The 14,432-nt window shown below is 52.4% G+C and overlaps 1 protein-coding gene across 8 annotated transcripts in view; it reads right to left on the bottom strand.

The window, feature by feature from the left end:
• Positions 1–14,432, bottom strand: part of C13H10orf90 (chromosome 13 C10orf90 homolog) — a 266,729-nt gene that overhangs the window by 7,263 nt on the left and 245,034 nt on the right. For all 8 annotated transcript variants that reach the window (XM_058698098.1, XM_058698097.1, XM_058698104.1 and 5 more), the window contains 2 exons: positions 12,530–12,714; positions 10,093–10,270 (listed from right to left, as the gene is read on the bottom strand). In XM_058698098.1, coding sequence (XP_058554081.1) covers positions 10,093–10,270; positions 12,530–12,714 — 363 coding nt within the window. The remainder of the gene's footprint in view (positions 1–10,092; positions 10,271–12,529; positions 12,715–14,432) is intronic.

The raw sequence follows: 14,432 nt of genomic DNA on the forward strand, positions 1-14,432 counted from the left end.
GGTGGCTGTTCATACGCAAACCGGGTGGAGGGGGTACAAACAGGCCGAAGGGAGGCAGATCAGGCACCTGGGGGGGGATCCTGGAGACGGCGGTGCTCCCGGGGCCGGGAAGCAGGTGGTCTCCAGCCTCAGGGACACTGCCCATGTGCAAAGTGAGGTGTGGGCCGGGAGACAGGAATCAGGGTGACGTCCAGGCTGTGCGTTGGACTGGCCATTCATGTCATGACTGTTAATGCTTTCACCTCTTCGGCGCTCTGGTGAGACACCCGGGGAACTAAGCCCAGGGTGAGAGCCAGATAAATGAGGCCTTTAGGGGCCAGAACCAAGGGTCTGTGTGGGGTCCAGGGCTCTGGGGGAGACTTCCGAGCAGCAGACAGCTAAGCCGAATCTTGAAAAAGGAAGAGCTGTCCCCAACGGTGGAGAGGAATGAGGCAGCCCCACTGGGACCCTCCTGCAGCCAGAGATGGTTTTACGAGGACAGGTGCAGGGGACCCATCTGGGACCTCATTTCAGGGAATAGAAACCATCCTGCATGAGCTTTGCTCAAAAATACAGCGAAATCGCATCTATCCGTTCTCTTGGAATGAAAATTCTGCCTTTATGAAATTAAAGTGACGGGCGAGAACAATTTTCAGCCTGCTTACTGGTCTTTTATGGATTTTCCTTGAAGCTTTGTTGTTCTAACTCACTGATATAGAGGAAAGAAAACCATGGCTGTAGTCACTTCTCATTAACATTCAGATCGAGGAAGTTTGGGGGTTGTTTTCAGTTTTTTCAATAAAATGACTAAGGTAAATTGCCCATTTCTGTATTTCTAGAAAGTCGTGCCCTGCGCCCCCCCCCTCCCACTCCCAATCTCTTGTGTCTGGCTCATTACCGTAACCAAGCCATAGGGCCTGTGTTGATCATTTAATTTGCAAGGCCAGACATGCTTAAGCCCTTGCCTGTTTCAAAGTCAGCCAATAACCAGCTACCAAGATTTTGGTGCTTCGGAGGCTGCTCTGGGAGAGCAGCTGAGTAAAAGCTGAGCCCCGATACCCCGTCAATCTCTATAAATACCTGTGGGTGTTTATTACAGCCCTCACCTCCTACATGTGAACACACACACATACACACACACATATACACACACATACACACAGATGGGTGGACTCCACATTCAGGGGGCTGACAGTATTGCCAGGAGGCAGCAAGGATCACCCAGACGCCAGCAGATTGGTTGTTTATGGGGCTGAGGTTCTTTTTCCTCTGCGCACAGAGCCCTTATCTACCGCTCTGATTGCAAAGCTTCATTTTCCCTATTGAACAAGTAATCTAAATGATAATCAAGTTCACACTGGATTTATTACTACAATGCCCTCCCAGAAGCTCATTTTCTGCAGTCACCCTGAGCACTTTGAAGAATCCTTCAGGCACTTGCTTCCCCTATCTTAGAAACACCAAAACCAAGGGATGCCTGTTGGAGAGAATCCAGCAGGGAGCCAACAAACCACTTTGGAGTGTAGACACCAAGTCTACACCTCTCAGAATCTTCTATTAGAGACAGGGCCTCCCAAAAGGAATGAAAATGGGGTGTGTTTGGGGGGAACATCTCTGAGGATGTTCTCTAAAAAAAGGCCCCCCAAATCTCGTGTTCTGAGATCACAAGGCTGCTCATTTTGCCAGTGAGCCGTTCAGAGCCAATGAGCAGCTGACCATCCGGCCGCTGGAATAATCACATGGTGGTTTTCAAGAGTTGAATCTCCTTACTTGCACCTCATTTCTATTCATCTCCCTTCAATGGGACCTCTAATCTGCTTGACAGAGGCAATAGCAAAGGGGTCTCGCTTGGACTAATTAGCCCTCCAGAAATTAAATGGTACACATCACACCGGACAAAGGCAAGTGGAAAGACTCTTAGGCCGCTTGCTTCCGAAGTGCTCTTGAGAGGATGAAGTCTTGGGCTGGATAACCGTTTCCCATTTTTCTCAGATCTGTTCAAGCCTTCGGTGGAATCCTGCTCTGAATGACAGTTCCACACCGTGAACAGCCTGCTCCGGGGGCCCGGAAGGTGGTGGACGCGGCCCAGATGCTGGCATTTAAGTGAAAGTGATGCTCGTCCCAATCACCACCCGGCCACACAACAGAGAGGCTGCTATCAAAGTGTGCGAGTGTAGTGAGGCTCTCAGATCCTTCTGGCGAAGGCATACAACATTCAGAAATGAAAAATAAACCAGAGGTCTCCGGGGATCATCCGTTTCTCTTTGCAGGCTCAGTGTGAGGAGCAGAGTACGAAGCCTCCTGGTTAGAGAAGACTCACTCGTTCTCTTCATGGAGAGCTCAGCTCCTGCACAGAGATTCAACCCCGAGTTCAGAGCCTGGGTGCGGGGATGGCATGGTGATGAGAAGGGCTCACCAAGAACACAGGTGGATCTTCGTAACTGAACTCTTTTTTTTTTTTAAGTTTCTTTTCTTTTCTTTCTTTTTTTTGAAAGAGAGGTAGAAAGTGAGTGGGGGAAAGGACAGAGAGAGAGGGAGACAGAATCCCAAGCAGGATCTGCGCAGTGCAGAGCCCGATGTGGGGCTCGAACTCACCAACCGGGAGATCGTAACCTGAGTCAAAACCAAGAGTCGGACACGTAACTGACTGAGCCACCCAGGCGCCCTGTGATGGGAGAACTCTTGACCCAGCATGGTGCAGATGGGGCCTGGGGACCACAGCTCCAGCTGAAGGAAACAGATCCCCAGGTCAAACATGTCTATTAAGAACAGTTTTGGAGATAAATGGAGTCTTTACGCAATTCCCTGGTTAGATCCTGAACTCAGACCAAAAGCAGCAGCACAAGCCCTCAGGGGCTTTTCCGACGTGGCTCTAGACTTGGTTTACAGCTGTCTGCCAGACTAGCTCTTTCCCCAAGTGGCGCGAAACCCCTTGAGGACAAGGGGGGTGGATTTCTTCTACTCTGTTTGCTTTCTCACCACCCCCCAACACCCCTGCTCCTTTCCATCTACACTCCATCCCTGCGGCCAAAGACAAATTTCCATTTATTACTTAATCACTCCTCAAAGACCCAGCAAAGGATAAAGGGGCCCAAGGCTCTCTGTTGGCTCCCACAAAAGCCACGGGGACCACAGAGGAAGGCGAGACTGTGTCCGCGAGGTCTCTCCCCTGCATCACTCCTGTCTGAGCTCTTGGTATAGACAAGCCCCCTCCTTCTCCCATTATGTCACACGGTCACGCTTGTGACATACGTTCCAAAGGGACTACCTGGCTCCTCTTGTCTGATGGACATCGTGCTGGGTACCAGCATGATGGCATTGGTGCAGATGCCAGGGGAACCCTCACGGTCTAGGCAGGGCCTGTCAACGCACAAGCATCCAGTGGGGCAAAGCCGAACACAGACTGCGAAGCCAGCACCACAGTCTGCTGCCCAGAGGCCCCCACGGCCCTCCACCCTTGCTTCCTGACACTGCTAGACCAAAAGAATACAGCAAGGAGGGTAAGGCCCCCTTCCCGCCGTCCCAGGTTGCTGTGGGAAACGTCAGACTTACACTCTGGTTGGGGTTTCCTTAGCAAAGCATAGTAGATCTTTCTATAAGCAAAGATTCCTAGAACAACATTTCCAAAGTGAACTCTCAAGAAGTAGATCAAAGCATTCCAAGGTAAAAACAAAAAAAAAAAAGTTTAGGGAAAACATGGTTAAACAAATGTAAGCAGTCTTCATTGGTGCACAACTTCTCAGTGCCTTTAACAGTTGTAATGCTGTTTTCAAAGTTATTATTTGTAGCTAGAGGATTTAAACTCTATTAGAAAGAAAATCTGGTGTACTTGCCCCCACATTTTCTTTAAAAGGTGTGTGTATTCAAAGGCAAGTTTAAATTACTCATTTATTTATTTTTATTTTTTTTTAATATTTATTTTTGAGACAGAGAGAGATACAGCATGAATGAGGGTCAGAGAGAGGGAGACACAGAATCTGAAACAGGCTCCAGGCTGTCAGCACAGAGCCCGACGCGGGGCTCGAACTCACAGACCGCGAGATCATGACCTGAGCCAAAGTCGGCCGCTCAACTGACTGAGCCACCCAGGCGCCCCTAAATTACTCATTTAAAGGAACTTTAACAATGGCTCAAATCACACTCCTCACCATAAAACAGCAACAGTTGGTGAAAGTCCGAAAGATTAACTGTTGATACGAGAGTCATTGTTTGCTCCAATTCCAGGGTTTCCCAGGATTTTTTCGAGAACCACAAAATATGGTGATTTACAGATGATGAATAAACTTTCCTTCTCATTGCCAAGTAGATTTATGTCCTCAGTGTCACTGCAAGGTTTACTACTGCACTGCATTGTGGGATAAGAGGGAAATCATTTGGAAAATAAAATCCAGGCAATCGAGAAAAGGAGTATCTCTGAACCAGGGAAAGAGTCTTTTAGCTAAATCATGCTCCTTGTTTTCTTTGCAGGCTGATGAAGTAACAATTACTTTTATCTGATAAGCGCATTTAAAAACTCCTTTGTGAGTAATGGCGGGAGAACTACCCCCAAATATTTATTCAGATGTCTTATGGAAAAACATTCCCAAGATCAGACCAGGCAACAACGTGGGACCACGGGGCTGGTGCTCAGCTAGCTGCGTGATGAACAGCACATTTTTATTACTGCGATGACTTCCCCAGCCATCTCATATCTGCTGGGTCACTTCTCCAGCTCGATGCTCTGGGAATGCAAATTAATTTTAATGCTCGCTCCAGCCAAGAATCATCACTGAAGGCAGATCTGCTAGAGAAGGAATTCTGCAGCGCCTTCCGGAGAATTCCGTCCCTCTGCTGGTCCGTGATTTGAATGGCTCTGACTTGGATCACCTTGGGAAGCGTGGATAATGCAATTCAGATTAATTCGGGTGCAGGAGGGCTGCCCAGAGTGACTCAGGGTGGCAGGCGCGCGCCCACCGGCATTTACAATCCAGGGCATTTGACTAGCATGCCCGCAGGACCGTAATCCAAAGTGAAGACAGTCGGGAGGGTGGGGATCCAGAGAGGTGCAGGAGCCACGAGCGCTCAAATGGAAGAGGGAGGGGGCAGGGGAGTGGATGGGAGTATCAGGGAGAGCTTCATGGAAGAAGGGGCTACTCCTCGTGGGTCTTCTACACATTCACGGGTTGCGGGGACAAGCTGGGAGGGCCACAGCCACAGCGATTCAGAAAGAGCTAAGTGCACACCACCACAGGGTCCAGGGCGGGCACGGCAGGAGGCAGAAGGAAGAGCCCTGGGGGCAAGAGATCAAGGAAGAGGCTGGATTTTGTAGGGCAGAGACAAGTAGAGACAGATAAGCCTTCTACCAGCGGGTTTAGGGACCCTGAGGTAAGGAAGGACAGCCAATGAGACCAGCTGAGCAGGGTTGGGTGCAGGGGGGCAGAGTCAGGCTAGGAGGAGTCTCAGTCGCAGGGGTGAAATCCAGGAGGCTCTGGGCTGGGTCCACAGAGGATAGGGAGGGTTGCCGCCGACTGAGCACCTACGAGCTATAGGTTCTGTGCTGTCTATGCCTGTGGGTGCCAACCCACCTACCCCACCCTATGTCTGAGGTCGCCATACCCGATGCTTTCAGTTCGTCCCGCCCCAGATTCATTCTGCAAGGGGGAAGCAGGGACTAATTCTGAAACATTCCAATTCCCCAGTTAGGGTCGGCCCGTGAACACGACCAACCCCCGGGACCCAGGGAGCTGCATGGGGATGATGGTCCACAGCCTAGATAACCATGGTGACGTGGGCAAAAGAGCCCTGATGGGGGAAGGGAGGGGGAGGCCCTTAGACGGGAGAGTCTGTACCCTCAGAGGCCGAGAGCAAAGCCTGATTCCTGCCTTCCTCCTTCGGCTGCTTCTCTCACCTTCTCTCCTCCACACTTCAACAGTCACCGCAGTGTATCCATTCTGCCCAGTTGCCATCATCCCGCATCCCACTGCCCTGCCCTGGGACTGCCTACCATGACCCGCCTGGGGCTTCCGACCTCGAAATGAGGTTCAATTTGGAAGCGGCATCTATGGTCACCCCCCCCTCGATCCGCACCCCCACTTGGCAGTCTAGTCCTAGCCAAACTGACACCCTGACAATTCTCTCTGCTGTGACGTTATACCCTCACCCACCCCCACCCCGCACCACCGTGCGCGGTCTCTACCTATCCAAGCGCGGCTCCGAGGTCTCCCCATCAGAAGGCACCCCCAGCCCCAAGTATCGCCTGCACCCTTTCCCTACGAGGTGGGGAGGCCCGTGAGACCAGGGACTGTACCGGGCACACAGCGGGTTCTCGAGAAAGGCTTACTAACAGGTGGATGAAAAGGCTTTTCATGTCACTTGCCAAAGCCCGCCCAGAGGTGGCCCAGGAGGCTCCCGGCGAGCAAGCGGACGCGTCCTCACTTTGAGAATTCAAACTCCAGCTGGTGAGACCGTAAAGACAGGCCGGGCTGTAGGCAGGGCCTTTATAATGCCACTTCCTTGTCGCTCTCTAGTCTCAGCTGTCCACGAAAATCCCCGTCTACAAAGAGGGAGCCCCGATAACGCTCACACACGTGTGCACACACATGCACGTACACGCTTGTCCCCGCCCTGAGCCTTCACAACTGCTCAGAATCCAAGGGTCAACAGGAAGCCGCGTTGGCCCCCCCGGCCTTCGCCGTAATAGTCCCTGCAGGTCAGGCGCTTCCTGGGGCGGCCCCTGCCGGAGCGGGTGTCTTTCTGCCAGCAGAGCGCCCACCCGCGCCTCTCCGGCCTGTCCTGGGCAGACCCCGCCGGGAGGCAGCGACCCCAGCTCAGAAAGCAAACCCGAGTCCTCCTTCTAACCGCCGTCTTGAAGCCGTAGCTGGAGTTTGTGCACGCATATGACCTGTTAACTAATTTCGCCTGTAAGAAAACCATTTTCATCTCACTTTTAGCATCTTGCCAGCGGACAGGCTGAAGGCAAGATGTGCGCTGGAGACTCATTTCATGGGGCTTAAACACTTCCTCTCACTTGCCCCAGCTCACACGAGGCTCTGGTTTCAGAAGTTGTCTGATTTCACTGACCCAACACAAACAAACAGGAGCCTGAAGCTCTCATCGACACATAAATACCGCAGGGACGGGCAGAACGGCCATAAGATCCATGCCCCAAAGTCCTGCCCACGGCATCCTAGCTGCTGGGGCGAGCTCAGAACTGGGGGACTTCAAAGGGTGCTTCGGTGATTTAAAGCTGTGGACTGGGTCTGATCACCTTTTATTACACATGATTTTAAAATGTTCCTGTGAATATTTAAATATATTCATAAATGTATAGATTTAAAATTATAAATATATTTTGAATATTTGAATATTTAAATGATCTAAATATCCTTTAAAGATTTCATTTAGGGGCGCCTGGGTGGCTCAGTAGGCTGAGCGTCCAACTCTTGATTTCTGCTGAGGTCATGATCCCGGGGAATCTTGGGATCAAGCCCCACATTGGGCTCTGAGCTAAGCATGGAGCCTGCTTAAGACTCTCTCTCTCTCTCTCTCTCTCTCTCTCTCTCTCTCTCCCCTTCTGCCCCCTCCCTCACTCGATCTCTCTCTCTCTCTATCTCTCTCTAAATGAAAAAGTATATATATATTTCATTTAATGTGACCTTGTAAGGAGACCTGCTTAGGGGAAAACACCACAGTTGGATACTGTAGTGGGTAGAATTACGTCTCCCCAAAAATATATGTTCAAATCTCACCCCCCACCTAGTCTGTGATTGTGACTTAACCCAGAAATAGGGTCTTTGCAGAAGTATGCAAGTGAAAATGAGGTCATACTGGATTAGGGTGGATCCTGATCCAGTGACTCATGTCTTTCTAAGATGAGGAAATGTGCATGCAAAGACACATAGACAAGGGGAGAAAACCACGTGAAAATGGAGGCAGAGAAAGCAGTGATGCATCTGTAAGCCAAGGATTGCCAGAAGCCACCAGAAGCGAGGACAGGGGCATAGCCATGAATTCTCCCTCTGAGCGTCCAAAAAAACCCAATCATTTTAGACACCTTAATTTTGGACTTTTGGCTTCCAGACTCTGAGAGATTAAATTCCTATTATTTTAGCCAACCAGCCTGTGGTCACTTTTTTAAAGGTTTTTTTTTTTTTTTAATGTTTATTTATTTTTGAGAGAGAGAGAGCACAAGCAGGGGAGGGGCAGAGAGAAGGGAGACGCAGAATCCCAAGCAGGCTCCAGGCTCTGAGCTGTCAGCACGGAGCCCGACGCGGGGCTTGAACTCACGAACCTGAGATCATGACCTGAGCCGAAGTCGGATGCTTCACCGACTGAGCCGCCCAGGCGCCCCCGGCCTGTGGTCACTTCTTAAAGCAGCCCTAGGGATGACCAACGGGCATCTCCCTAATATTTGAGATGATGGTGATTCTAGACCATTCGGCACCCACAGTGTGGCACAGCCAGTAGGTAGCTGGCCCCGAGGATGAGAACCCCAGCTCTACTGCTGCTGAACAGCCCCGCCCAGAAGAAGCTCCTGAGTGTCTCTGGCCTTCCATCTCTTCCTACGCAAAGGACGGGACTGATTAAAAAGGAAGCTGATCGGATGACATCTTTTGTATGTGGTTCTGTTGAGCTCTCCAGTGGCATTGCTCTATATTTGTTGGCAACATATTTGTTAACTTAACCATTTTGAACAAGCAGGATCTTCAAAACTATCAAGGCCAGCCGGCCCGCACATCATGAGCACCCCCGTAGCCCTTCTCCAGACAAGGGGAGACGTCAAAGTCCCTAGGGCGGGGGGGGGGGCCTCCCACTGGTGGCCGATGGCTGGTTCCTTGTAGTAACTTGAGAAGTCTGCACTGAACCTAGGTTTCTCTCTGTTGAGCCAGAGATTCTGGTCCCTGGGGGAACACGCCCAAATGCAGCCTGGATCTGCCAGGCAGCTTGAAAATGTGAGACACATGTTCAAAGACGGGAACTTTCCGCACATTCATTTTGTCGACTTTTTTTTTTTTTCTCTTTTTTTAAGCACACTGGGAAAGAGCAGCAGGTGTTTTCCTGAATCCTCTACCACAAGAAGGATGCATCCTTGCCTGGGTCTTAGGACCCACAGTGCCCCGGGTGGATGAAGGAGATAGCCTGACCACGGGGACTGCGGAGGTGAGCAGGAATTCTGGGATAACACCCTGTGTCTTCCGTCGCCCAGGCTCCCCTGCAGGATCTTGGTAATGTTTGCGAAGCTGCATTTTATTGAATATGGTTATTTCCCTAGAGGACTTTTATCCAGATTTATATGCATGATTTCACACCCCTGGTGTCCTGGGGGCCAGAACATTTTCCTAGGAAGAAAGATCTTGTTCCTCTATCCAAAGGAATAAAATGGAGGTTTCCCCAGGCCTCCAGATTTTAAGATTTGAGTTGGTAGGCCATCAGTATGGGCTCCGATGTCTCCACTGTGGCCCTCAACCCTTCCTGTTATTCTTGCTGGTTTAATAGTCTGTTTATAAGCTCCGTGAAGGAAGGACCAAATCTAGTCTGGCTCACTGTGCTATCCCCACCTCCCAGCATGGTGCCCGGCCCAGAGAAGATTCCGGAGAACCCCTTGTCTAATAAGCGTTCGAGTGCCGCCCCTCACAGGGCCAGCCTGACACTGACACTGGCTACACCGTGGGGGGGGGGGGGGGAAGCTGGCCATCCGCGCTCTGCGCTCACAGCAGGAAAGGGGGTTTCAGGATGACAAATGTTGATGTAGACAAGCTGGAGTCAACCTCTCACCCTGAGATCTGTTTTGCAATCTACAAAGGGCAAAGGGGATCTCTCGCAAATGTCTGTTAGGAGCCAAGAATTTGAACTTGCTACCCTGGCTGCTAGAGTTATGTGGCTTCCTTCCCAGCTGTAGTGGTAAATTTGTGTCCCAAGCTGGTTCTGCTGAATTCAGCACCCTGTATCAGCTCCCGCCACGGGCTGGCTCCCAGAGCAGGCTTCAGGACAACACCGAGGTTTGGATGTGCGGCACAAACCCGAGTCCTGTGCGTGTCAGGGGTATCACGTGCATCATCACCTTGGATGAAGGTCCTGGTCCTCCCAGACCACCCGTCCCACCTGCCCCGCCCCCCCAAGCCACCTGCAGCTTACCGCTCAGAGGGTGGGGAACCGTGAACTGCTTCTTGTTGGCGCGGACAGGAAAGAGACTCTGCTTCTGTGCTAGGTTCTCCTTCCGCTGGGCTTTTCTCTGCTGTATCACGTGTTCAAGCTTCTTCAGCCGTTCTTGTGAGCGAGAGATGAACTGGGGTTTACGGACCTCCAGCGCTTCCTACTTGCAGCGAGAGAACATCTTATTGTTAAGAGAAGTGACCCAGAACGGCAATATATCCTTCTGATTTGGTCAAGAAGCTGATCAAAAGTACAACACTCGGGGCGCGCCTGGGTGGCTCAGTTGGTTAAGCACCTGACTTCAGCTCGGGTCATGATCTCACGATTCGTAAGCCCAAGCCCCACATCAGGCTCTGTGCTGACAGTGCAGAGCCCCCTTGGGAGTCTTTCTGTCTCTCCCTCTCTCTCTCTCTGCCCCTTCCCTGCTCTCACTCTCTTGATCAAAAATAAAGGTAATAAATAAACTTCTTTAAAAAAAAAAAAAAAGTACAATGCTCAAAGACCGATAGCCCCAGCGTGCAAGCACACCACAACTTTTTTCCAGGGCCTCGTGTAAAGACCGTCACAGACGTGTTGATGGTATAGGGCCTGGTGGTCAGTCCTGGCCAGCGTCAAGCATGACTGCCAACCGGCAGTGAGGTTGTGAGTGCAAAGGCATTCCTTCTCCCTGTCAACTCATTCGATTTCCAACAGACCCAAACCTGAGGGCCCTAAAGTCCATATTCCATGGGTGGGGAAGGAATGAAGGCATTATGAGTCACTTGCTTCTGCTGGGGGTTGGAAACCTCAGGCACAGACCTAGATCATCCACCCAGCGTGAAATATGTGCCTGTTGAGCAGAAACAGTAATCTTGGCTAACGGGAACAGCGTCTCCTTCCAGGAAGAAAATGTTGGCAAGGTATCTTTGCCTATGCAAAACGGCCCTGCAAGCTCCAGAGACGGGGTCAGCATGCCCACGTTTCCAGCTCGGCCACATCCCTCACTGTCCTCCCAGCTCCACGCGTGCACTAAGCCACCTCCCCAGGTCTGCTGGAAAAGAGTGACCACCGCCGCTGCATTCTGATGGTTTATGTGGCTTCACTGTGTCGGGGAATCCCCACATTGCTTCTGAAAGGCAGGGAATATATTCCCATTTGACAGATAGAAAACCTGAGGCTCACCGGCGGATCCCACAGTGACCCTCAGCTGAGAGACCCCTACGTTTTTCCCACGCTGCCTTTCGTGCTCTTAACTTGCTACTCCTTGATCACCTCGGTCCAGGTGGTTCCTGGGCCTGGAGTAACACGCCAGCCACGCCTGTCAGTCAGAGTTCCAGCCGCTGGGGCTCCCCGTTCACCCTGAGCATTGCGGCACTTCACAGACCGCCTTGTACAAGTGATTTGCACACAATGCTGGCCATGCCGGGCCGTGAGCTCCTGGAGGGCGGGGGCAGTGTCTTACCCCCACCGTACCCCTCGCAGCCACTACCCTGAGCTCTGCACATAGTAGGTTCTCAGCAAAGGCCCTCGGGACGTGCTGCTGTGTCTGACCCGTTCCTCTGCCCGACTCCTCCTCTGCCCGGGTTCCCGGGGGAGGGCAGCTCAGGTTCCATCTTTGTCATGGATGTGGCCCTGGCAGCTGTGCCCGGGAAGGAATCTTCTCGGCTGGTCGTTCTCTATGACGCACCGGGGCCTGCAGAGATAGCCTCTGGGGACAGCTTAAGGGCCCAGCGTGGCTGCTTTGGGGGCATCCAGAGTCTCCCGCCATGGACCTACCGAGGGCCCCAGGGGTGCAGGGACCAGCCGGTGGCACCATGTCCACATCTGCAGGGAGGTTTATAACGTATCAAGTGCCTGCCTAGAAGGTGTGCCTCACTATGTGATGTGCCGTTAACAGAGGCTTTCTCTTATTTGTGTGCCCTTCTCATGTTCATATCTCTAATTCTGAACTTTAAAAAAAGTGTACATATTACTTCGACGACCACAACCAGAAAGAGACACCAAAGGAAAGCTTTCATATCCTTGAGCCTGTGGCCGTGTGATTTAGAGCAACCTCTTCAATCTTTCCAAAGCCGAATGTCCTCACATGCAGACGGGATTGTAGGGACCCCTGCTTCATTAGGGGTGCTGGGAAGATGCCCGCTCAGCGTCACTCAAAACCTCTCAATAAATGCAGTCATGGCTGTGACCATTGTCACTGTGGATATTACGCAATCTTCACTCTAGCCCAGCGGAATAGGTATCGTTTCTCCATTACGCACACCGTGAAACGGAGGCCCAGAGAGGTTAGGGGACCTGGCCAGAGTCATAGAGCCATTATGAAGGGGTGGGGTCAAGGCTCCAGGGTCAGAAGCGAAAGTAAGATTGGGCCCCCCACGCACTCCCCGGGGAAAGGTCTGCCCTTGGTGGGGATCAAGCTGGGGTGCACGGAAGGCCTTACCTGCAAGGTCAAGGAACCTGCAGGTGTTTGCTGATACTCAGAACAGTCTTCTGACAAGTCAGGGGTCTCTGGTCGCTCGGGGGGCGCTGGCTCGGGGGGCGCCGGCTCGGGGGGTGCTGGCTCAGGCTCCTCCCTCTTCCTGCACCCCTTTATTTTTACAACCAAGTCGCAGCACTTGTAATCTCCTGGGAGAGAAGATTGAGAATTCCATTTAGAGGGGCAGCAGGATTTTTGCCTGGCTTCTCGGTGCCATTAGACACAGAAGACAATTTCAAGAAGAGAGACACCAGTAGGTCACTAATGGGCCTCGTGAAGCTGACGAGATCGTGCCTCCCTAGATGCCCCCAGCCACCCTGGTCACAGGGAGGAAGGTCTCTAGGCAGCCAGACTTCACGACCGGTTAATTACCCCATGGAGGTAGTCCCCTGGCTTCCAGGGTTCAAAACGCCTTTGTTCCTAAGAAAAAGAAACTTTTCCACTCTGTGCTTCACATTAAGTGTGTACAATTATCACAGCTCAGTCGTTTGGGGGCAGCGTATTAATTTATCTTCTGTCTGCTACACTAATGATGTAAGACGGAAAAGCAGTATTCAATTATTTATCCCTCCCCCTTCATTTGCCAGGGACTACCACTGGCTTCCCATTTATAATTGGAATTATCTCTCTCTCAGTGCTGGATCTGGCCACCTCCTCCGGCCCTTTCGACATCCCCCCTGTGGAAGAGGTCAGGGGAGGCCTTGATTCACAGGGCAGCCTCTGGCGTGGGGAAGGAGGGATTAACGTATGTTCACCGAGCGCTCACCGACCAAGGCCGCCACCAGGGACACAACGCCCCTTCAGTCTCGTGCTAGGCCGTGCTTCCTGTGTGAGCTCCCCCACCCCCGCCACACTGTCCCCATACACAGCCCCCCCCCAGACCTCCCCAATTCTGAAGCTCTGCAGCGTCTTACTCGCTCCTCACCCGCACCCCCTCCTACGGCCACAGAGCCCCTTTGATTCTGCACCCAGTGACCTCCGACCTCCAGGCTGAGCCCCAAGTCTTTACGAAGGCCTCCTCTTCCCAAGGCAGGTTCCATCCCCCCAACTCTTGTGTTCCCGCAGCAAGAACATACTTCACACACGGGGGGCAGCACGGGTGGCGGGGTGGGGTCATGACAGCATGTTTTAACCCCACGAGCCTCTGACTTCCTCAAGGGCTAGACCGGGTCGTCTTCACCCTGTATCTCTCCCCGGGGGCAGCCCAGGTGCCCAGGAGGAGCTGGTTCTGTTGGGAGTGGAGAGGCAGCCATTGGGAGGCTCCCCCGTGGCCACAGGAGGCATCTCCATGGGCCTTGGAATCTCTCATCGGAAGCCTTTGTGGCGTCCACCATTCACGCCTGGATCCTCTCTGGCCTGGACCCGCTGTCCTCCCTCTACTCGAAATCCACCCGTTCCCTAAAACCCGCACGTCCTGCGGGCAGATCAGACTTCGGTAGCTGGCTCCTGGTAGGCATTCCACTTCCAACGATTGCCTTTGATTCTCGACCAACAACACACTACTTAGCGGCCCTCAAGTCGTTCTCTCTCTTGCTCTTTCTGGAGGATTTCCTTGTTGCAGCCCCCTTCCTGCTTTAGGCCTCGCCGACCAGCATGGATACCCACCCCACCCCGTGGGAGGTAATTATGCCTTCCACCACGCCGTTCCCATTTCTGGCTGTGAACTTTCTTCTGGCTCACCCCGTCCACAGGGAAGCCACAGGGCCTCACACCCGTCCCCACCTGCACCCCACCCACCGGAGCCAGCAACCCGAGGGTGGGCTGGGCAGGCCCATCTTTCTTCCAGAGAGCTCACCAGAGCGTTCTGTCCACTGTATCTTGAAAACCTTCTCCTCCCCAGGGACAGTCTCTGCTCCTCCCTGGTAGG

The sequence above is a fragment of the Neofelis nebulosa genome, chromosome 13 (assembly GCF_028018385.1).
Source record: "Neofelis nebulosa isolate mNeoNeb1 chromosome 13, mNeoNeb1.pri, whole genome shotgun sequence".
NCBI lineage: Eukaryota > Metazoa > Chordata > Mammalia > Carnivora > Felidae > Neofelis > Neofelis nebulosa.